Here is a 24,459-nt window from a genome sequence, read left to right as displayed (position 1 = left end):
GATCTGCTGATTCAGTGTGGGCTTTAGTCAGTACTCCAGTTGTAAAAAACAATCAGGGGGGATGGTGGATTTTATCATATGGGGACAGATAATTTGTGCTGATTTCAAATAATATAATATATTACAAATAATAGCAGTGACCAAAACACCTGCAGAAATACTGCAGGAATGACATAGCAGCAGTTAAATGCAGCCTTCTGTAAGCTTTAAATATCCACTGGGCTTACATCAAATACATCAAAACACAAAAATAAAAACACTTTTCTGAACTTATCAATATGACTCTGTCCTTCACAGGATAAGTAAAATGGATCACTACAAAAACTCTAAATCTTAACAAGAATATTTGTCTTATTTCTAGTTAAAATGTCTTATTTTAGTAAAAAGAAATCTCATTACACTTAAAACAAGACTCATCACTGGAAAAAACAGCAATTTTCACCTGTTTCAAGTAGATTTTCACTTGAAATAAGTAGAAAAATCTGCCAGTGGAACAAGATTTTTTTGCTTGTAATGAGAAGATAAATCTTGTTCCACTGGCAGATGTTCCTACTTATTTAAAAATGTACTTGAAACAGGTGAAAATTGTCAAATAAGTTATTTTTCTGGTGGTGACTCTAAATGTTGAAATATCAGTAAAACCACATTCATTGATGAAATGACATAAGGGATGGAAAGGGGGGATGGCAGTTTTACAGGGGGGATGATTTGGACCGTTTTTATTTCAGGGGGGGATGTCATCCCCCCTCATCCCCCTCAACTCCAGTACTGGCTTTAGTTCATACTTACTGCTGAGGTCCCGGGCTCCACTGAGCATTTTAGGTCTGTAGATTCTTCTGGAATTGGTATCGGACACGTAGAGCTGGCCCGTCACCGGGTCGGTGGCCAGGTAGTAGCGGTGAGCAGGGTTGTTGCTGGAGAACACCGGGACAGACACAAAACAGAACAAAGAGGCTGGTTGACACAAGAAAAAGGCTTGTCTTTCCAATCTCAATATGTGCAGCTTGACATTTGTTATAATTACACCCGTCTCTTTACTTATGTACAGGACTGTCTCAGAAAATTAGAATATTGTGATAAAGTCCTTTATTTTCTGTAATGCAAAAATGGCATACATTCTGGATTCATTACAAATCAGCTGAAATATTGCAAGCCTTTTATTATTTTAATATTGCTGATCATGGCTTACAGCTTAAGAAAACTCAAATATCCTATCTAAAAACATTAGAATATTTTGGGAATCTTAATCTTAAACTGTAAGCCATAATCAGCAATATTAAAATAATAAAAGGCTTGCAATATTTCAGTTGATTTGTAATGAATCCAGAATGCATGACATTTTTGTTTTTTTTATTGCATTACAGAAAATAAAGAACTTTATCACAATATTCTAATTTTCTGAGACAGTCCTGTACGTGCTACATCCTGTTTTATTTGCTCATTGTCTTGGTCTTGATCGTTGCCTCCAGTTTATTGGCAAACTGTTGGCCAAATGATCAAACTTGAAGAGGGAGAAATGTAATTATTAAGAAAAGTTGGATCTTTCAATTACAGGATATTGCAGTATGGCTACTGTGGATTACAGTGGCCGAGACCCGCCATTGCTGAAAATAAAAGTAACGCTGCAAATAAAAACAAACGCTGCTGCAAATAAAAGAAACACTGCAAATATAAAGAAACCCCGCTGCAAATAAAATAAAAAAAGGCAAATAAAAAAGCCACAACGGAAGTGAATTACCGGGGACTATTTTTGCTGATGCACCGGTGTTTTTTACGTGAGAGGAGAAGAAGAAGACGAAGAGGACGTAAGTGAAAAGGAAGAAATAAGAAGAGTGAGGAATAAGAAGAACAACGGACGAGAAAATAAGTGAAAAGGTTCGTTTTCAACGTCGCTACGTGTAATTTTTAATGTGCAACACCGGTGCATCAGCAAAAATAGTCCCTGGTAATTCACTTCCGTTGTGGCTTTTTTATTTGCACGTTTTTTTTAAATTTTATTTGCAGCGGGATTTATTTAATTTGCAGCGGCGTTTGTTTCTGTTTGCAGCGTTACTTTTATTTTCAGCAATGGCGGGTCTCGGCCACCGTATTGGATAATTAAATCAGTAAAGTAAAGTGCAAATTAACAGTTGCTTTCTTGAAGTGTCATGACGACATGAAAATGAAAGAACTATTCTAAAGCTCATGAGAAAGAAGCAGTAATGACAAACTGAAAGCCAAGAAAGTGAGTTCCTGCAGCTGGAGTAACGGGGAGAAGAGCTGCCGTGGTGTCAAAGTGAAGGAAAAGAAGAGGATTGTTGGAGCGTGTTCATCTGAGGACAGTCTGGATTCTGAACGGTGGGATATTCCAGCGTAATCCAACGGCAGGTTCATTTATAAATAGGTTTGTCCGCTTGTCGGTTTGAAGACGTCTGCACTGTGTGAAGGGCTGTCACTTCTACGACACATGTCTGCCGTACTGTCATGTGTAATCTATTATACACACACACACACACACACACACACACACACACACACACACACACACACACACACACACACACACACACACACACACACACACACACACACACACACACACACACACACACACACACACACACAGCCTCAGGTCCTAACTCAGTCGGGGATCATCAGCAGATGATCAGAGAGGGTTCATTAACGCAGATAAATATAAACATGTGTTTGATCTGGAGTTTTCTTGTCACTTGTGAGGTTCATATGCTACAGAAGAGTATCAGGGCCCAGCAGGAGAAAAATAAAAATTATATTTTAGAGGAGGAAGATTTTTTTTTCATTATGCACTTCGAGAAAAAAGTCGAAATATCAAGAAAAAAAAGTCGAAATGTCGAGAAAAAATTCGAAATGTCAAGATTAATGTTGAAGTACAATTATGAGAAAAAAGTCGAAATGTGGAGAAAAAAGTCGAAATGTCGAGATTAATATTGAAATACAATTTCGAGAAAAAAGTCAAAATTTAATGTATAAAGTTGAAATTTTGAGAAAAAAGGCAAAATTTCGACTTTATTAACAAAATGTTGACTTTATTCTTGAAATTGTATTTCAACATTAATCTCAACATTTCGACTTTTTTCTCCACATTTCAACAATCTTCCACTCTCAGATATTTGTTTTCCTGCATGGCCCTGATACTCTTCCGTAATATGCTGATTAACATATTGTCATTTAATCTTTTCTCATTGTTATCTTTCAGGTTTAAAACATTGTCAGAGATTCATTTCCAGCTTTGTGTTTTTTCTTGATTTAAGAGCAGCCTTCTAGTGTGTCAGTCCTGAGCTGAACACAACCCCAAATCCAAGCAGGAACACGTAAACATGCCAAAGCTACTAAAGATGTGAATGAATGAGAAACAGCAGCAGGGCAAGCAGGGGCAAGACACAGGCAGATGAAAGAAGAAAAGGGGAGAATAATAAAGGAAAAATTAAGATAATGATTGGATGGAGAAACGATGCATAATTCGTACAAAGAACCATATTATGAGAAAAAAGACAAAATAATTCAAGACTGCAACACAAACATGACAGAGAGAAGTTGACTTGATGGAAGAGATAAAGTAGGCAAAAACTCTAACTACCTAAACCCCAACTTATAACAGCTACTGCTAAATGTAAGCAATACTTGCCATTTATATAATCCGGGAGAAAAGTTAAAACCTTCATTTTGTGTCAAATTTGCCGAGTGAAATGGGAAAAGCAAGTTGCACTGCAAAAACTCAAGATCTTACCAGGAATATTTGTCTTATTTCTAGTTTAAATGTCTCATTTTTAGTCAAAGAATCTACATTACACTTAAAACAAGAGTCATTACCAGAAAAATAACTTATTTGACAATTTTCACCTGTTTCAAGTAAATTTTCACTTGAAATAAGTAGAAAAATCTGCCAGTGGAACAAGATTTATCTTCTCATTACAAGCAGAAAAATCTTGTTCCACTGGCAGATTTTTCTACTTATTTCAAGTGAAAATCTACTTGAAACAGGTGAAAATTGTTGGTTTTTCCAGTGATGAGTCTTGTTTTAAGTGTAATGAGATTTCTTTTGACTAAAAATGAGACATTCTAACTTGAAATAAGACAAGTATTCTTGTTAAGATTGTGAGTTTTTGCAGTGTATTACTGTACCAGACTTGATGTTTCTTTTAGCTTTGGTCAGTACAATGTAACCATTGAGAACAGACATCATACTTGTGGAAAAAACGGTTCAAAGATGAAGTCCCTCTTACCTATGCCTGAAATCTTTGTTTCTTTAATGTGGTTTGTGCAAAAGTAAGAAAATACAGAAGAAATTGGAGTTAGTAGACAGACTGATTGGTATTACAACATAAATAAGTCGAGAAAAGAATAACTGGAAGACAAGCGGCAGTTCAAATGGACTTATGCTTCACACCAATCGATAGGACAAAGATTTCAATGTGGCTGACAGCCTGAGTTTTGAGACATCAACATTCAAGAAGATGTTTGGGAGTTAATTCATATCACAATATCAGACTTGTTTCTAGTATCTGTTAACAAACTTTCTTTTATCGTTTGGCACAAGCCCAATGACTGAAATGTTTGCAGAGATAGTGGTCAGTTTGGCCACGGACCAGTCTCTGCCTTCCCGCCTGCATGTCTTGATTTTAGATCTTCATTTCTCAAATATATCCACATTCATGCATTAAATATGAAAATCAGCCACCATGGATGGAATACACCTTGAAACAGATCATCTCTGTGGATGAGACCTTTCTCTTTGTGACATTGGGACACAATTGCTCCACTATACCAGGGGTCGGCAACCCAAAATGTTGAAAGAGCCATATTGGACCAAAAACACAAAAAACAAATATGTCTGGAGCCGCAAAAAATGAAAAGTCTTGTATCAGCCTTAGAATGAAGGCAACACATGCCGCATGTTTCTATATTAGTTAGAACTGGGGGAGATTTTTTTTTTTCATTATGCACTTTGAAAAAAAAGTCAAAATGTCGAGAAAAAAAGTCGAAATGTCAAGATTAACGTTGAAGTACAATCTCAAGAAAAAAGTCGAAATGTCGAGAAAAAAGTCGAAATGTTGAGAAAAAAGTCAAGATTTTGAGGAAAAAGGTGAAATGTCGAGAAAAAAGTCGAAATGTCGAGGAAATAGTCAAAATTTTGTGAAAAAAGTCGAAATGTCGAGATTAACGTTGAAGTACAATCTCGAGAAAAAAGTCAAAATATCGAGAAAAAAGTCGAAGTGTTGAGAGAAAAGTCAAAATTTCGAGGAAAAAGGTGAAATGTCGAGAAAAAAGTCGAAATGTCGAAGAAATAGTCAAAATTTTGTGAAAAAAGTCGAAATGTCGAGATTAAAAAGAAAAGGAAAAGGGTAGGAAAAAAGGAAAAAAAGAAAAAAGGAAAAAAAGAAGAAAAAAAAGAAAAAAGGAAAAAAGAGGAAAAAAAGAAAAAAAGAGAAAAAAAGAAAAGAAAGGGAAAAAAGGGACAAAGAAGAAAAAGGAAAAAAAAGGTCAAACATGTTTGAAAAAGCTCCAGGAGCCACTAGGGCGGCTGTAGAGCCGCGGGTTGCCGAGCCCTGCTCTAGCAGCTTAAATCAGTCCTGCAGCAGCAGAAGTGCAGGTTCTCCCTCTTTACCTCAGCTCCATGACGCTGGTCACGTTGCCGGAGGGGAAGATCCTCCGGATGTAGTTGAAGTCTCCGACGAAGACGCTGCCGTCCACCCCGCAGGCCAGAGCCAGCGGAGCCAGCAGCTTGTTGCCCTCCGCCTGCCCGTTACAGCTGGGGCACGAGATGCTGCGGCGACGGCCGTTTCCTGGGACAACAGCACAATAAAAAGCTTTTCCAAACACACTAAAGTGAAAGACAGAAGCTTTTTAATACCAGAAATTAGTATCCGGACATGTTTAGCGTTTAAATGATAAATCAGGTGTTTACATGATCGCAGAATTATTCTATTCGGATTTAAAATCGGAATAAACCAGCCACTTACTTCGGAATTAAGTTTAATTCTGAATGGCCATTTTCATTCGGAATTAGGTGTTTACATGGTCATTTCTACTCATTTTAAATCAGAATTAATTTTAATTCTGAATTAAAGAGGGATTAAACTTCCCATGTAAACGCACTGCATTTTCTACAGCCGTTTAATGGTGTAGTGGGGCGGGGGCAGCTGATGCTACCACAGCTCATTATTACCACAGCTCATTATTACCACAGGTAATCCCAGTCCACTGCCGCTAGCACACATTCCCAGTTGAGCATATAAAGTAGAGTGGGGAGTAAAAGCTTTAAGGCTGTTTAAGGTGATGAAGCCCAGAGTTCCAACGACCACATCCAGAGAATGTGAGGAGGAGTGCATAGAAATCACATCACCAGAGTCCAGCACGGACAGAAAAGCAGCAGAGACACATTTCTTTTTGGCTTCAAAAGAAAGCAAAGACTTGATTCTGCAGAAAAAGCCCAATTTCAAATTAAAATTCACATAAAATAGTAATTTTGAGAACACGTATCTTCCTGCAGCTAGGTGCAGCCTGTGCCACTTGGCAGCAGAGCTAGAGCTGGAGGATATTTTATTACAATGAACCTGTATTTTCCTGTGGGAGATAATTGACATGAGCTGCTTGACCATGAAAAAAGTGTCTGCTGAGTTTTTGAGCTGAGTGTATGAAAGCTGGCACCCCTGTACAAAATAAAAGCCAATTCAAATACAGACCCTTTATTATACAGTTTCAGTCCAGGGCACTGGAAAAGTGCAGCTTGGACTCGCAAAAACTACCTCAGTCCTGGTGCTGCGTGATTAAAGCACAGCCTTTGATCCAGTAGACCACCCTGTTCCTTTAGGCCACGTTTACACATAGCCGGGTATTTACAAAAACGCATATTTCTCCATCTACGTTTTGAAAAATACCATCATTTACACCAGTGGTTCCCAACCTTTTTTCCTTGTCCCCCCCCCTACTTGTGTCTAAGACCAGCCGGGCCCCCCGACCCGTACGTACTAGCACCAAAATAGTAAAGTGATTTGTTACAAATCTTTAATTGAAAAAATGAACATTAATTATGTTTTTGTGATACATTTCTCCTTGGTTTACCCTGTACTTTGTCTTTCTCACGTTCACTTTGTGTCACCAATGTATAAAATACGCACAGAAAATAATTGCAAGGACATAAAATAATTTCTGAAAAATGTCTCTTTTAATATGAGAGCAACATTTTTAACATTTTTCCTTTAACAACCTGTCGGAGTAATAGTATGATTAAATGTTGAATAATGATATATTAATAAGTTATTAAGTTTCTATCCTGCTAAATAACTTAGAAATATATTTTGGTCATTTTAAAATACTACGTGGGTTTATACAGACTTGGATTACAGTATTCCATTAGGTGTGGTATTATTTTCTATTTATTTAACGTGCGCAAATATAATTTTTACAACTGCATATCCTCAAAGCAGACCAAGTTTCGCGCCCCCCCAGGGGCCAATCCTACAGGGGGCAGTGTAACGAGAAGATAAAGTCATGCTAGCCAATCAGAATCCTGGAAAAAAACATCAACAAATGACACGAGTAACTTCCAGTTACTTCCAAGATGAACGAGAGTCTTTCGTTTGGAGTGAGAGAGAAGTGGAGTTACTTTTAAGTGTGACTTTAGAATATAAAACAGGTAAAATACAATAAAATATTGACCCTGGCCAAACAAATTGTAAACACAGGTCGCACTCATGACGCTGCACTGCAAAAACTCAAAATCTTACCAGGAATATTTGTCTTATTTCTAGTTAAAATGTCTCATTTTTAGTCAAAAATCTCATTACACTTAAAACAAGAGTCATCACCAGATAAACAATTTTGACAATTTTCGCCTGTTTCAAGAAAATTTTCACTTTTTTCCAGTGATGAGTCTTGTTTTAAGTGTAATGAGATTTTTTTGACTAAAAATGAAACATTTTAACTAAAAATAAGACAAATATTATTTTTAAGATTTTGAGTTTTTTGCAGTGTGGTGACGTTTCTGACATTCTGAAGCCTAAATGTCCGTTTCTCTCCGTTTACAAGCAAACGTGAAGACGGAGTTTTTGCAAATCTCCACTTTGGCCGGAGTTTTCAGAAATGATCATTTTTGGAGACTTTGAGCTTCGTTTTCATGTAAACGAACGGCCAAAACGCATGAAAACACCAGCGTTTTTGCTCCGTGGAAACGGGGCCTTGAACAGACCTGAAGCCCTGGGGCCTCGTGGACGGAGAGGGCGGGGATTTCAGTGTCCTTGTGCAGAAATCTTGCCAACGCAAAAAAAACTTTGAACGGATGTTCAAAACTGCTTGTACGCCCAAATCCACGTACGTTTCATTTGAACAATTCAATTTCATTCATACCAAGGTCTGTGTGAATACTCGATTATGATTGGCTGGCAGGTGTCCAATAAAGGTGTTAATGGCATTAGCATTATTTATCAATATCATCCTAATTATTATTATTATTATAAAGGGGAACCTTCAGCTAAAATGTAGGGTTAAAACTTAGTGTTTTGTCTGTGGCTACTGCTCTTTATTATATGGCAAGTCAATATCATCATATTAACCTGAACTTGATGGCATGTAGCATGTACCTGATATTACTATACGCTTTGAAATTGCATTCATTAAGTTGTTTGGTTTTAGCTGTTTTAGATAGTCAAGAAACAGTTCAAGTTGCAATGAAAACATAAACACTAATCAAAAATACAGAAATGCAAAAAAATACCAAAAAATGGGTAATGTTTGAATGTATAATTACCCATGATGCTGCTGATGACAGGAGGTTGCAGAGAAATGAAAACGTTCTCCCCGCTGCCCTTATACAGTATACCTGTTGGACAGAGAGATAATGAGCTCTGGAAGAAAATAAAGGTCAACATCTGAATAAACATGACAACAACCTTTCTTGTCTCTAATGGCTATACAGGCCATATGCTATATGTATATATGTATATATATATATATATATATATATATATATATATATATATATATATTGATTACACTGTTTTTGACAGCTAAACCATCTTAGACCAATTTTAAAATATTTTAAAATATTTTGTAAAACCAGAATTGATGTAACTTTTAATTACATTTTTATTTAGATTTTATTCAAGGGAAAAACAGAGTGTATGAAATGCCACCTACCATTTTGAACATCCAGAATATGATGTTTATCCAGCGTCCAGCCTCCCATGTTGGAAGCATCCATCTCATATCCCTGCAGGACGGCTGTTCTCTTCTCCCACAGGATCAGGTCCAGGCAGGACTCGTACTCAAACCCTACCGACACTGGCGGGGACACACGACCACACTGGACTTTAGCATTTCTCTTTTGACTCTCTTATGAAACAAAAAGTTAATGGAATGCACGGAAAACAGGTTGTAACTCCTGAACTAAAAGACTCTTCATTCTGCAGACCAACATATACCTGGGATTTGATTTTTGCAGAAGGATAATTCCACAGGATTCTTGCATGGTAAATATAAACACATTAAACAAAGCGCATTCCAAATTTATTAAATGGTCTATTTTGCCTAAAGTTAAAGAAGTACATTTTAAAATTATGAATAAGGTATCCTGTGGCAGAATTTCTTAAAAAAAGATTTAAATTTGAGGTAGATCAATTAGGCCGTCAGGTCAACCACGTAAATGTCTTTAGAAAGAGGATCTCGCTCCCACCTCCTGCGTGTAAATTCTTTTCACTTTAAAAAAAAGAGCTATTTATGTTAAGCATAGAATAAAAGTTTAAACTCAGATTTCTAGGAAGTATTTAAACTTTATTAATTTTTTAATAGGGACAAGACATTATAAAAATAATGGCATAAAAAGTTTATTAAAGTACCATTTTGTCTTTCAGCCCTAAAGCTTGTGAACAACGCAGTGTATCTGTTTCTGCAGGTTCAGACTCACCAACTGCTTCTGATAGTCCGTAAACACGTTGGCCATAGGCGTCCGTCTTGTCCCAGATGAAGGTGTAGGATAAATTTGGTTGAGCAGGAAACCATTTCTGGAAGAGCCGACCCACGACTGCCACCATCAGATGAACCTGGACCCACAATTACAGACACATAAATGACTATTATTTAGCATAAAGTCCTGTAATTCATGATGCTAATTAATGATCAGATGGCTGAAAATGATAATGCACTGCAAAACCTCAAAATCTTACCAGGAATATTTGTCTTATTTCTAGTTAAAATGTCTCATTTTTAGTCAAAAAATCTCATTACACTTAAAACAAGAGTCATTACCAGAAAAATAACTTGTTATTTGACAATTTTCACCTGTTTCAAGTAAATTTTCACTGAAATAAGTAGAAAATTCTGCCAGTGGAACAAGATTTATCTTCTCATTACAAGCAAAAAAATCTTGTTCCACTGGCAGATTTTTCAACTTATTTTAAGTGAAAATCTACTTGAAACAGGTGAAAATTGTTGTTTTTTTTCCAGTGATTGGTCTTGTTTTAAGTGTAATGAGATTTTTTTACTAAAAATGAGACATTTTAACTAGAAATAAGACAAATATTCTTGTTAAGACTTTGGGTTTTTGCAGTATGGTTGGTATACTGTGTTGACGTTCTGTATCATAGCGAGCTCTTTCTGAAAACAATGATGATGCGCTCACCTTCATCAGATTGAAAGGTATGGAAGACTGTGTCATGGAGACTTTGAGGACGGGTTTATACCCCGACGCTCTGGAGCTCAGGTAGATGAGCTTTATTTCACTGCCTGGTATTGACGTTTCTTCTTGTAAAACCTGAAGAGCCAAAAAGAACAGAATATGAGTAAGCACCTCATTATTTCACCACTGATCAGCAAATGGAGCAGCATATTCACACTTTTAATGTGGTTGAAGCTTCATGTGCTCCTAGCAGGGATTTCTGGGAAATGTTCTTGACGGGTAAATAAATGAATAAATACATACACATTCTACGGTGCAGAGATAAAAACAATGATGACAATGATAATGAGATACTACTAAAATGAGACTGTGGCAGGGTGGAGGAGCAGCCACTCTGCTGGTGCACGTGTGGCGGTGTGATTGAATAAAGGAGTTCCTGCACTAAACCCTGTGTCCTCTGTCGGTCGGCCCCAGTGGCAACGAGCTAGCTACAGAGACATTTTAACTAGAAATAGGACAAATATTCTTGTTAAGATTGTGAGTTTTTGCAGTGATCAGTTTTACTTATCCTGTGAAGGACAGAGTCATATTGATAAGTTCAGAAAAGTGTTTTTTATTGTTGTGTTTTGATGTATTTGATGTAAGCCCAGTGGATATTTAAAGCTTACAGAAGGCTGCATTTAACTGCTGCTATGTCATTCCTGCAGTATTTCTGCAGCTGTTTTGGTCACTGCTATTATTTGTAATATATTATATTATTTGTAATCAGCACCGATTATCTGTCCCCATATGATAAAATCCACCATCCCCCCCTGACTCGAGTACTGGGAATGAGTGTTTACATGATCGCGGAATTATTCTAAAATAAAATCAGAATAAACCAGCCACTTACTTCAGAATTAAGTTTAATTCGGAATGGCCATTTTCATTCAGAATTAGGTGTTTACATGGTCATTTTTACTCATTTTAAATCGGATTTAATTCTAATTCTGAATTAAAGAGGAATTAAACTTCCCATGTAAACGCACTCCATGACAAACACAATTTCACTTCTGCCCTTAAAAATATTTTGCACACAGAGAGACTTTAAAACTACACATGATCTTTTAGATATCCTTGGCTGAAGGTTGAGCACACTACACACTTCCACCGTTACCTGCCGAAAACACTACAATTCAAAACTCTAAAAACTCCAAAATGGTTATATCTGAGGGCACAACACAGACATTTTGCAAATAAGGGAGTTTGAAGAAAAATGGATGGGATATCTGATGGTAAAAATAATTTACAAGGAAGGCTTCATTAGGTTGTTCCAATGGTTTTCATGTCCAAACGCTTCATTAGCTGAGCGTTTAGTGTTCATTACAGATCCATTACAGCCCTTTTAAGTCTGCCCTCTACACTGGCCTCATCTATAATGGGCTCAGCTCTAAAGCCGTGGAGCTGATTCTTTCTGCCTGCCTTTAATTTGGACTGTCATGCATACACACTCCTCTTGAGAATATGTGGTGAATATCCACTGGTTCCCTCCAGGTGTGTTACTGGTCACCTCTGGCCTGGAGGCGAGTCCGGGGGCGTTAACCGCAAGACCAGACCTAACTCGTGTGGGCGTACAGTGACGTTTTCTCCCTACATAAAGCAGGATTTATACGCAGTCAGACAGGCGTCATTTTCAAAACGAGGATGGATCAACGTCGGGATAAGCCTTTTCTGGCCGGGTTTTGCTGCTTGTTTGTCAACTTTCTGTCCACTTCATACACTGACTATGTTTACATGCAGTCAAAATTCGGGTTATTGTTAATATTCCGGTTACTGAAACATTCAGAATATTCCGTTTACATGGTAATTAATCATTTGGGATATCTGGATCAAACCAGCGACGCACAGAGAGGGTGATGACGCAATTACCGTCATTTTCTTCTTCCTGTATCCAAATTCAAAACAGAAATGTTCATATCCTTCATTACATTTATGAAGTGATTAGTCTCCTCCTGGTCTTGTGTTTCTCCGTGTTTATAAGAACTTCCTGGACTCAAAACCAGGATTCCTTGTGAACAAAACATGAGCAGAAAACAAATTCCTGTTCCGTTTGATGGGGATATTCTGTTTGGTGTTTACATGACCCAATATTCAGGTTTTAAAAGGAGTAACCCAGGGCTCATATTGGGGTTTTTAAAAACCGGAACATGAGCAAATTCGGGTTATTTAAAGGGGTTATTGGTGTTTACATGGCCGTGCAAAACCGGGTTATTGCTAATATTCCAGTTTTAAAAGGGTTATTGATGCATGTAAACGCAGTCACTCTGAAGTTTTTCCCTGTAACTGCTACTAGCATTGAGTAATCTAAGTTTGAACACACTGAAATAGAAGGTTTTTATTTCCGCTGGAAATCTGTTTTGTAACCAGATGTCTGCAGATGAGTAGCTGTGACTTATTAGCTGGAAAACACAATGGCACCACAGCATGAGGCCTTACCTAGTGCACGTTCAAATTTGATAACAATACCACAAAAAATGAGCATTTTACACATGTTTTTGTAAGATTGTGTCTAGAACTTTCAAAAAATGGCCATTTGGAGATTCCAAAAGGACACTTTGATAACCACGGGCATAACTCTTGAACCTTTCAACGTAAAGTCATAATTTTGGCCTCTAAAGTTGACACTTAGAGGTATCCTATCCCATATCCAGATTCACTATCAATATTGCTGAAAAAAGGTTACTGAAAACTTTACACATAAAAGAGTCAAAACACGGACGCACGTTTCATTTGCTGGAAGTGAATTCACTTTACGCATGGACTTCCTTATTGTGGCTTTGTTTCCACCCCCTGAAGCGGCACATCGTTGTTTTCAGCATTTCATTGGCTATATCAGGGGTCAGCAACCCAAAATGTTGAAAGAGCTATATTGGACCAAAAACACAAAAAACAAATATGTCTGGAGCCGCAAAAAATGAAAAGTCTTGTATAAGCCTTAGAATGAAGACAAAACATGCTGCATGTTTCTATATTAGTTAGAACTGGGGGAAGATTTTTTTTTTCATTATGCACTTCGAGAAAAAAGTCGAAATGTCGAGAAAAAAGTCGAAATTTCAAGAAAAAAGTCGAAATGTCAAGATTAATGTTGAAGTACAATCTTGAGACAAAAGTTGAAATGTCGAGAAAAAAGTCAAAATGTCGAGAAAAAAGCCGAAATGTTGAGAAAAAGAAGAGAGAAAAGAGAAGAAGAAAAAAAAAGAGAAAAAAAGGAAAAAAAAAAGAAAAAAACGGGAAAAAAAAGATCAAACATTTGTGAAAAAGCTCCAGGAGCCACTAGGGCAGCGCTAACGAGCCGCATGCGGCTGTAGAGCCGTGGGTTGCCGACCCCTGGGCTATACAATGTGCCAGTCATCAGCACGATTGCTCCAATTGGCTAATTTTTTTCATGACAAATGGGGGACATGGGCTTCATTTCCATACAGGCGCTCATTGGCTGTTGTAGGCTGTGTAGGGGACAGGGAAGCTCCTGATTGGTCGAATGAGGTGTCAATCAAAAGGAGGGGGAAAATCAGGGTTAAAACCAAAAAACTATTGTTTCAAAGCCTCGTGTTAATAAATATTGTAATCTGGTTTATTCTAAAATAAATTATGTTTTGAAGAAGATCAAAGTCATTTTCAGACACTGTAGAAATATTTTTTTTAAGTAAATTCCATGTCCAAACAAACTTGTTTCTGTTTGGTAGTTAAGTTTAGAACAATGGTAACCGACATTTAAAACGTCAAATTAAGCGGTTGCCAAAGCCATTTCGTAAGACAGCAGTTATAAATTGTGATCCATTTTCCTACACGGCAAAAACAAATTTATAAAAAAGTAAAAAAAAAAAAAAGCCTTGTTTCAAGAAAATTTGTCAAATTGTTTGTTAAGTAGCTCACCTGTTTTTTTTTTTTTTTTAAGAATTTCAGTCAAGAAAGTATTTTTCACCCCACTGACAAAGACATTTTTGCCTTAAATCAGGCAACATGACAAGATCTGGGAGTATAGTGCTTATTTCTAGAGGTTCTTCTTTGCTGGGTAATATAAGTTATTTCAGGTAGCTTTAAATTATAAAACTGTTGGCTAAGCACACGTGTGCATTTTATTTAGCAAAAACAATCAAGAGCTTGTTTTTAAGACATTCAAGGCCATAATAGGTTCCCTTTAAGTAAGAACTTAAGCATAATAACCTGCAACTGCTATGACACAATTATTCCTTGCAGTCAAAAATAAAAAAAAAAAACAAAATAAGTGTGTTTTTAGTCTGACCTGAGTTTCCGGTATGATGGGGCCGTCTTCAGAGGAAGCTCTGTAGAACGTAGACAGAGGGGAGGCCACGATGACGGGACTGGGTCTGATGAAGCCGCTCAGGTCACAGCTGGGAATGTCGTTCTCCTCCTGAAACAAGAAGATTAATGTTTCCATCACAATCAGTGCGTTTACATGGGACGTTTGATTCCTCTTTAATTCTGAATTAAAACTAAATCCCATTTAAAATGAGTACAAATGACCATGTAAACACCTAATTCTGAATGAAAATGGCCATTCCGAATTAAACTTAATTCTGAAGTAAGTGGCTGGTTTATTCCAATTTTAAATCCAAATAGAATAATTTCGTGATCATGTTTACACTCATTCCTCTTTAAATTATTCCCGGTCTTTCTTTCTGCTCGTTCCCTCCCCCGTCTGTCTCCATGACGCTTATATTCCACACTGGGCTTGTTTTCCAAACAAAGTTTCAAGATGCAGCAGCAGTAAACGCTGGTCAAGAGCAGAGACCATTTATTTAATAAATAGAAATCATTAAAAGAACAGATGTAACCTCCGGTCCGCCCCCCTATCCAATCAGAACCTTCCCAACCCCCAGACCTGTAGGAATTGGATACAGGACTGTCTCAGAAAATGTTAATATTGTGATAAAGTCCTTTATTTTCTGTAATGCAAAAATGTCATACATTCTGGATTCATTACAAATCAACTGAAATATTGCAAGTCTTTTATTATTTTAATATTGCTGATCATGGTTTACAGCTTAATAAAACTCAAATATCCTATTTAAAAAAATTAGAATATTCTGGGAATCTTAATCTTAAACTGTAAGCCATAATCAGCAATATTAAAATAATAAAAGGCTTGCAATATTTCAGTTGATTTGTAATGAATCCAGAATGTATGACATTTTAGTTTTTTTAATTGCATTACAGAAAATAAAGAACTTTATCACAATAATCTAATTTTCTGAGACAGTCCTATAAAGCCGACCGAACGTGTTTTACATGTAAACCTCAATTCAGAATTACTGTTTCCATGTAAACTCAAAGGAAAATAGTTTAATTCGGAATAATTAATTCTGAATTAAAAAACATCATGTAACCGTGGCCATTAACCCAAAACCGTGTCAGTTTCTTCACAGATTCATCTCTTCATTCACAGTGCTTCAGTGAATGTATTAAGTTAGTGACATGCAGTTAAAACATCACTGTAAAATAATCTTGTCCCATGTAGTTATTGAGTCATTGAGACCCCGTCCACACGTAGCCGGGTATTTTTAAAAACGAATATTTCCCTCCTCCGTTTATAAAAAAATTTGCATCCACACGTAACCGAAGATCTGCGTTTTCGACCACTTCATAAGCATTCTAACCTGTAGATCATCTGCAGCTCCCGGGGAAGCTGCACGTCCGCGGGTTCCGCGGGCTCCGCGGGCTCCGCGTCTCTGCGGGCTCTGCGGAGCCGCGGGCCCTACACCTAGGGTGCGCGTCGCCGCGTACCCTACGGTGTAGGGTACGGCGGAGCCTCTGTGTCGGTGTAACGCAGTAAGTGGTGGTCAAGAGCAGAGACCATTTATTTAATAAATAGCTTGGAGAACAGATGCTGGATCATCTGTATTAAACAAAAGGCGCACGTCAGAGCAGATTTGTTGTTGTTTTGGCGCATAATGTGACGTTCGAAAACGCAAATCTCCGGTTATGTGTGTCCACACGCATCTACATAAACGGAGTTTTCAAAAATCTTCACTTTGCCCGGAGTTTTTTTAAACCTTCGTTTATTTGCGTTTTTGTGTGGATGACAGGTCAAAACGGAGGAAAATATCTCCGGTTTAGCAGATATCCGCAGATATCCGGCTACGTGTGGACGGGGTCTGAGTCTTGAGTCAGTCTGCTGCATGTTAAGCCTCTGTAAATCAATTAAAACGTGCTATTAGTCTTAAGCAGGTGGAAGATGCTGCAGACAGCTGGGTTTTGGTGATCCCCTCCTGACGGGGGAATCCCCAGTTCCTCACGTACCTTCTTCATCACCAGGGTGTCCATCACGTAGAAGACGTTCCATGGCACCCACACGGTTCTGTACTGTGTGAGGAACGGAGCGCGCTCAAAACTCAGCGTCAACGACGCCCCGCCGTTGGCCAGGAGGTCAAACCTGGAAACCACAAGAGCTCAATCATATTAGGCTCAAATAAAAAACATTAATATACAGGACTGTCTCAGAAAATTTGAATATTGTGATTTTCTGTAATGCAATTAAAAAAACAATTAAAGCTGCGAGCAGCGATGAACGGGCCCTCGCACTCATGGCCACCGCCCCCCCATAAGCATATCAGAAATGACACCACCCCCTCTATGGATCCCTCCATAGAGATGACCATTCAATGTAATATTCCATTTCACCACGATATGTTGTCAAAATCTACAATCTGGTCCTTTAATGTAATATACAGTATAATTATAATATAAGCGCTGGGAAAGTTACCCAATACTAAGCAGACCACAGCCTGTAGGGTATACAGTACAAGGTCAAATAATGTAATATGAAATGATTTAATTCATGCTATATGTGTACATTTATGTATAAACAAAACCCTGAAATAATATTTTAATTCTTTACTATGTTCACAAATGATATTATTTTAGCATATTAAGAGGTTATAGTTGGATTTCTCAACTCCGTCAGCTTACATGTCAACTCCGTCAGGTGTAGAACCTGACGGAGTTGACGTCTGACGGAGTTGACAAAAGGGCAGGGTATTTTCCCGCCAAAACATGTATGTTCACTGCAGCTAGCTGGTTTTTCCTCAGTTGCTAGCTGTCTCAATAACCTTACTAAAATACCTTAATTCAATCCACTACTGTTTAAAAACATTATCATAACAGAGAGACGGTGTTGACATGTTCCAGCTGTGACCATAGGAATATCAACATTGTTTGTCTAAAATATCAAAAAATGTAAAAGCTACCAGAGTATGTGTGGTAGCGTTGCATTCAGAACAGGCAGGGAGAGAAAAGGGTCCTCAGGGAAATAGCTGATCATTCTATTTCCTGATTTAGTGAGGCTTGTATAAAAATCTGACAGAGTTGACATAAACTGAGGACAGAACTTTGATAGGCAGGATTTTATGGGAAAATATTGTTTGAAGTTCACTTCATGTATTGTTTTATTTATTTAAGACAACTCTTTGCTATTTATTTAGAGTCTGCTTAAGTGTCTATTTGAGACTCAGCCATATTTTATTTCTGAATTTTATTTATTCAACTGTATTTGTATTGCATTTTTGAATAATGCCCCTGTCCTAATTGGTTTGCTGATGTGCTTGAGCTTTTTCTTTTGAATTTAATTTATGAAACACACTTCAAATCTTCTCTTCTTAGTGTATTCAATTGATCAGTCATCCACTGCAATTTTGTAATGTCCTAGAATTCTAATTCTTTATGTGGGGACCTTTAAGCAGATATGAGATTAAAATGTGATTAATTAGATTAATTAATTATAAATCCTGTAATTAGATTCATTTTTGTTAATGGCCTGACAGCACTAGTTTTTACTACAAGATTCTACACCGGTGGTTACTCTCAACGCAGGAACACATCCTGGTTTGCATGAATAGATTTTTTAGCTGAGTTCTTCTGTAGACAACGAAGAGAAAGAGATGTTTTAAAACTGTTCCATCCTGTTTTTCTCAAAGTTTTAGTGATCTTAGGTATTTGCTGAGGTAGCATCTCAAGTAAGAAACAATCAGCACGATATATATGGCTGAAAGTGTGACGTGTTTAGGTTTCTTTCCCTGCAGATGTTTTCACAGATACGGTTCAACATCCACACCTATAACGTAAAGAACACCTCCCTTTTTAGTATAAATAGAACTGGATCGATGAGCACCGGCTGCATTTCTCTCCTACCTGCAGTATGTGGTTTTAGAAAAGTGAACCTCTGGCTGGAAAACATTGTGCATGATATAATAAAAGCTTGTATTAACATCTGATTCTGTTCACTGGTTTTCTTATGACACACCAGACAAACGAACACGAAGATCTTTCAAATGCTAGAAAATGTTTTTTTTTACAAATCATTGAAGCAATTCTTACATCTACAATGTGATATGTGTCAAGAATGGGTAGATGAGGAATGTAGCACCCTATAATGTAATAATTTCCTATAATGTAATAATTTCCTGAAAATGTAATAACGCCTGAAAATGTAATAAAATTTGCACTTAACTCAATCGAAAATGTAATAAAACCCAATAATGTAATAACTGACGGATATTGTAATAACATTTTTACCGATAATGTAATACCTTATTACATTATTGGGAATTTATTACATGGTACTCAAAGTCTGCAATTTAACCCAATAGTCATTCAGTTGTTTCAAATCCAGTGTATATAGCATTCTTAGATACTTAAAACACAAAATGTAGAACTCTGGACTGAAAATGAACATTTTTATTTGTCAAGTATTACATTATCAGTTTTGGAAGAAAAAAAAGACCCACCTAAAAATGTAATAAATTCTCAATAAGGTATTACATTATCGGTAAAAATGTTATTACAATATCAGTCAGGATATTTTATTACATTATTGGTCAAGTTATTACATTATTAGTTTTTATTACATTTTCGATTGAGTTAAGTGCAAATGTTATTACATTTTCAGGAAATTATTACATTATAGGAAATTATTACATTATAGGGTGCTACATGGACCCAAACGCAGGAGAGACCAGGAGGCAGGAGTTCCAAAAAAGGTGAATTAATATGCAAAAACCAAACTAAAAGCGCTGCAGAGCAGGGTTGACAAAAACACAAGAGCAAAAAGAAAGGAAGAAAATTGAAAGGAATAATGATCCAAAACTACTCTGAAGATCCAGTGATTAATAAACCCCAAACTATGTCTACCAAATAAGCTAAATAGTTGTAAAGATACTATATTTAGGATAGGCTGGCAGATTTGTACATCAGTCAAAAAGATTGTGTAAAAATATATGGACATAATCCATGAGTTGTGGGAATTATCTGGTCTCTTTCTCAAGAAACCATCTTCAAAACAATTAAAGAATAAAGGCTTCAAACAGTTGTACTGGAGGCCATCGCAATATTTTCTAATCTTAAGGTGTTTGGGGACCAAAACAATAACCTCTGTTTCAACGAAATCTAAAAGCAAAGTCTGTCGACATCCAGTCTTTAAGACATGCCTGAAGTTTAACTAACGGTTCTGTTTCATCCGGCTTCATAGACAAGTAAAGGTGCGTATCATCAGCATAACAATGAAAGTGTATGCCGTGATTCTGGATTATACTTCCCAACGGCTGCATGTATAAACTAAACAAGATTGGTCCTAGCACTGAACCCTGCGGAACACCATAACAGACCCTGGACTGTTCTGAAGAAACCTCATGTACATGAACAAACTGGAACCTGTCAGATAGGTATGATTTAAACCAACATAGAGCTGTCCCTTTAATCCCAACAACATGCTCTAACCTGTGCAGTAAAGGAAGTCCAGCAGAACTATTATGGACAATAAACATAAATATGTACATAAAACAGCTCATGGATAATTATTACTAGTATATTTTGTTTTATGTGCCATTAACAATTTATCTGTGTCTCTCCTCTCCGTTCTTCATTCTCCTGCTCTACCTGACTATTTTTTTTCCCACTGGGGGAGTTTTGACCTGTCATTGTTTATGTTATGTGTATGTAATAATTGCTCGGGGGTTTATGTTCTGGTTTCTGGAAAGTACGGTGGCCGAGACCCGCCATTGCTGAAAATTAAAGAAACGCTGCAAATAAAAACAAACGTCGCTGCAAATAAAAGAAATGCTGCAAATATAAAGAAACCCCACTGCAAATAAAATAAAAAAACGACGCAAATAAAAAAGCCACAACGGAAGTGAATTACCGGGGACTATTTTTGCTGATGCACCGATGTTTTTTACGTGAGAGGAGAAGAAGAAGACGAAGAGGACGTAAGTGAAAAGGAAGAAATAAGAAGAGCGAGGAATAAGAAGAACAAAGAACGAGAAAATAAGTGAAAAGATTAGTGTTCAACGTCGCTACGTGTCATTTTTAATGTGCATCAGCAAAAATAGTCCCCAGTAATTCACTTCCGTTGTGGCTTTTTTATTTGCGCCGTTTTTTTATGTATTTGCAGCGGGGTTTCTTTATATTTGCAGTGTTTATTTTATTTGCTAAGCGTTTCTTCTATTTGCAGCGGCGTTTGTTTCTGTTTGCAGTGTAACTTTTATTTTCAGCAATGGCGGGTCTCGGCCACCGTAGGAAAGATCCTAGAGACAACTTCTGTTGTAATAGACGCTACATAAATAAAATGTAATTGAATTCAACATATATTGTCAGAGGTTGATGTTTCTGTACTGTGAACCAGCAGGTGTTTGTTGTCATGAACATTGATCGCTGGTACTTGATCGGTGATTGATGGCTGGTACTTGTACTGTAGAAAACAGTCGTCCCACTGATGAGGTCTAATGTGCGCAGACGGGCACTTAAAATATGGACTTAATCTTTATTGCTGACTTGATGTGAATGAATTCTTATTATTATCAAGTAGTTCATCAGTTTCATTTCAAAATGTCATTTATTGAACACAAAGAATAAGTCATTTTTATAACTTGAGGTTGTGCACTACATTTAAACATGAAAGAAAGACATGTAGGTAGACAGATACAATGCTGTTAGTAATATAGCATGAAGGTAAACGAGTACTCACATGCCATCTTTGCGTGTTATTGTGTATCCGTGGTCGGGGTAGTGGACAAACGTCACGTTGACTCCGATCAGAGGGGTTCCATCAGAGGTCAGGACCTGCCCTCGGATTATTGACACCAAGCTGAAACAAAACAGATAAAGTCCTTTAGTAGTTGTAACATCTAGGAAATGAGTTACTATACCTGTAAATAATTATTTAAGCATTTTGAACCACCAATACCAGATATAAATTCAATAACAAAACTTCAAAAAGGAGCCATACGCATCATCAATAAGGCTGATTACTTTGCTCACACAGAGCCACTTTTTCTAAATTCTCATGTTATTAAATTTTATGATTTGTTTTATTATAAAATCATGCAAATTATGTTCAGAGCAAAATCATAAATGCTCCCTGACTCAATACAGAGGTTTTTTTTCAATTCAGAAGACTCTGTATAATCTTAGGTGTCTGCAATTTTACTGTACAAAAAGCTAAAAAAGGTAAGAAAAGGAGACGTGTCTCCATTACTGGAGTTAAATTCTGAAATGATGCCAACATACATTTAAAAACATGTCATTCTCTTTTGGTTTTTAAGAAAATGCTATTTTTGAAGCTTATAAGTGCAATTGACTATCTGTTAATGTTTCTTTGCTTTTCTGTTGTTTCTTGCTTGTCTATTCTCTTTTTGCTTTTCTGGAGGTCGGTAGCCACAAAAAGAAAGTTGATAATAAAGGATAGGCTTTTATAAGCAGTTTGCTTCAGTCTATGCCTTTTCAGTCATTGTTCAACACATGATTATTGGTTTTGTGTGAAATGTTAATGCTGTGCACAATGTTTTTTGGTGTTGTGTTTTTTGTGTTGTCATGACTGAATAAATTCATTCATTCATTCATTCATTCATTCATTCATTCATTCATTCATTCATTCATTCATTCATTCATTCATTCATTCATTCATTCATTCATTCATTCATTCATTCATACTGCTTGGGGCAATTTGACTTCTGGTTGGCCAAAGCCTGTGCAGTGTTTGGTCACATGCACAACACCACCCTTTTATACTTACACACCCTTTTATACTTACACAACAACTTATCTTAGCACTTCCACTCAGCAGAGTGTGCGTGCGCTGGAATTAAACATTATTGTGCCTTTATCTGGACTGCACATTATCAAAACACTCAATCTTATAGGTTTTTGTCAGATATATATGATTGAAAGTAGTGGTGGGACTCGATTCACAAAATGAATCTAATAAATTAGAGGCTAAATGATAAATGAGCTTAAACAACAAAATTGTGTTTATTTTGATAACTGAGTGTTAGCACAAAGTGCAATATGAATAATAGGAATATGATTACATTGTCCACAAGGCACAAACTTAAATTCAAGTTAGCTATATTCAAGCTTTTTCAGGACTTTTTGTAAACTTTCTATGTCTTAAACACATTTGTTTTTGTTTAGAAAAATTAAAAAACAGCACTTTCAAGTACATTGCAGAGAAGTGGAACTAGGAGCGTTGTCTGTGCTTGTTTGGTATTGAGGTGGAACTGTGCTTTTATCCAGGTTTCCACTCGGTAGTTTATTCAAACTAAATGTTCCGCCCACCGAACCAGCAACGACTTCCCATGGGTTTGGGTTTCCGTTGTTGTTTCTTGTGTTGAGTTTGTGCATCAGGATTACGGGGAACTTATACCGGGAACTCGTGCAGTGAGAAACGTTCCGCTCTGTTTGGAGTGTTTGGAGCATCAGTTACTGAACTATTATTTCGTCTGAATAACATTTTTTTTTTTTCAACAAATGTTTCCGACTAAATGAGCTGATTTGCTGATCTAGTGGGAGGCAGTGAGTTTATTTGATTATAGTCCATTATACACCGAGTGAGTTTATATGTCCATGTACGACTGAGCTAAACATGTTATTGGACATTACGGGTCCCTTCATTATAGTCATTATAGTTCATTTAGTTGGACATTAACAAAAAAGAGTAAAGCTACATGTTAATAATCTTTTATTTATGATTCTTTCCACCCACTCATAATTGGTGGGTATTAAGAGCATGAGGTCCTTCCATGACATGAAGGTACTATTAAAAATGTTGTTAGACAAGGCAAGTTTATTTATATAGCACAATTCAACACAAGGTCATTCAAAGTGCTTTACATTGACATTAAAAGCAGCAAGACACAATTAAACAGTAAATAACAAATATAATGAAATAAAATTATGAATAAAATGATAAGGAAAGAAGTAAAATAATAAAAAGCACAAGTTGTTAAAAATAAGGGCAGTAGAGTACAGCAGGTAAGTATTTAATTTAGGAGTACGCTTCAGTAAACAGTAATGTTTTTAGTCCTGATTTACCCTCAGGTCTACAGGAAGTTTTTTCCACCGGTGATGAGCAGGATTTAAAATCGGAATAAACCAGCCACTTACTTCGGAATTAAATTTAATTCGGAATGGTCATTTTCATTTGGAATTAGGTGTTTTTACTAATTTTTACTAATTTTAAATCAGATTTCATTTTAATTCTGAATTAAAGAGGAATTTGTCCTTTTTTCTCTTTTTTCTTATTTTTTCCTTTTTTTCTTTTTTTCCCTTTTTTCTTTTTTTTCCTTTTTTTCTTTTTTCCTTCCTTTTTCCTTTCCTTTTTAATCTCAACATTTCGACTTTCTTCTCGACATTTCGACTTTTTTCTCGACATTTCACATTTTTTCTCGAAGTGCATAATAAAAAAATAAAATCTTCCCCCAGTTCTAACTAATATAGAAACATGCAGCATGTGTTGCCTTCATTCTAAGGCTTATACAAGACTTTTCATTTTTTTGCGG

The 24,459-nt window shown here is 36.7% G+C and overlaps 1 protein-coding gene across 4 annotated transcripts in view; it reads right to left on the bottom strand.

Moving 5' to 3' along the window:
- Window positions 1-24,459, bottom strand: part of LOC133447225 (teneurin-3-like) — a 331,811-nt gene that overhangs the window by 42,564 nt on the left and 264,788 nt on the right. For all 4 annotated transcript variants that reach the window (XM_061725813.1, XM_061725823.1, XM_061725804.1 and 1 more), the window contains 10 exons: window positions 21,648-21,767; window positions 16,931-17,063; window positions 14,913-15,041; window positions 10,634-10,765; window positions 9,920-10,055; window positions 9,154-9,297; window positions 8,765-8,836; window positions 5,624-5,801; window positions 4,242-4,262; window positions 790-914 (listed from right to left, as the gene is read on the bottom strand). In XM_061725813.1, the coding sequence (XP_061581797.1) occupies window positions 790-914; window positions 4,242-4,262; window positions 5,624-5,801; window positions 8,765-8,836; window positions 9,154-9,297; window positions 9,920-10,055; window positions 10,634-10,765; window positions 14,913-15,041; window positions 16,931-17,063; window positions 21,648-21,767 (1,190 nt within the window). The remainder of the gene's footprint in view (window positions 1-789; window positions 915-4,241; window positions 4,263-5,623; window positions 5,802-8,764; window positions 8,837-9,153; window positions 9,298-9,919; window positions 10,056-10,633; window positions 10,766-14,912; window positions 15,042-16,930; window positions 17,064-21,647; window positions 21,768-24,459) is intronic.

The sequence above is a fragment of the Cololabis saira genome, chromosome 1 (genome assembly GCF_033807715.1).
Source record: "Cololabis saira isolate AMF1-May2022 chromosome 1, fColSai1.1, whole genome shotgun sequence".
NCBI lineage: Eukaryota > Metazoa > Chordata > Actinopteri > Beloniformes > Belonidae > Cololabis > Cololabis saira.
The sequence above is the reverse complement of the archived record's forward strand: the minus strand, read 5'-3'. Positions and strand labels throughout refer to the sequence as shown.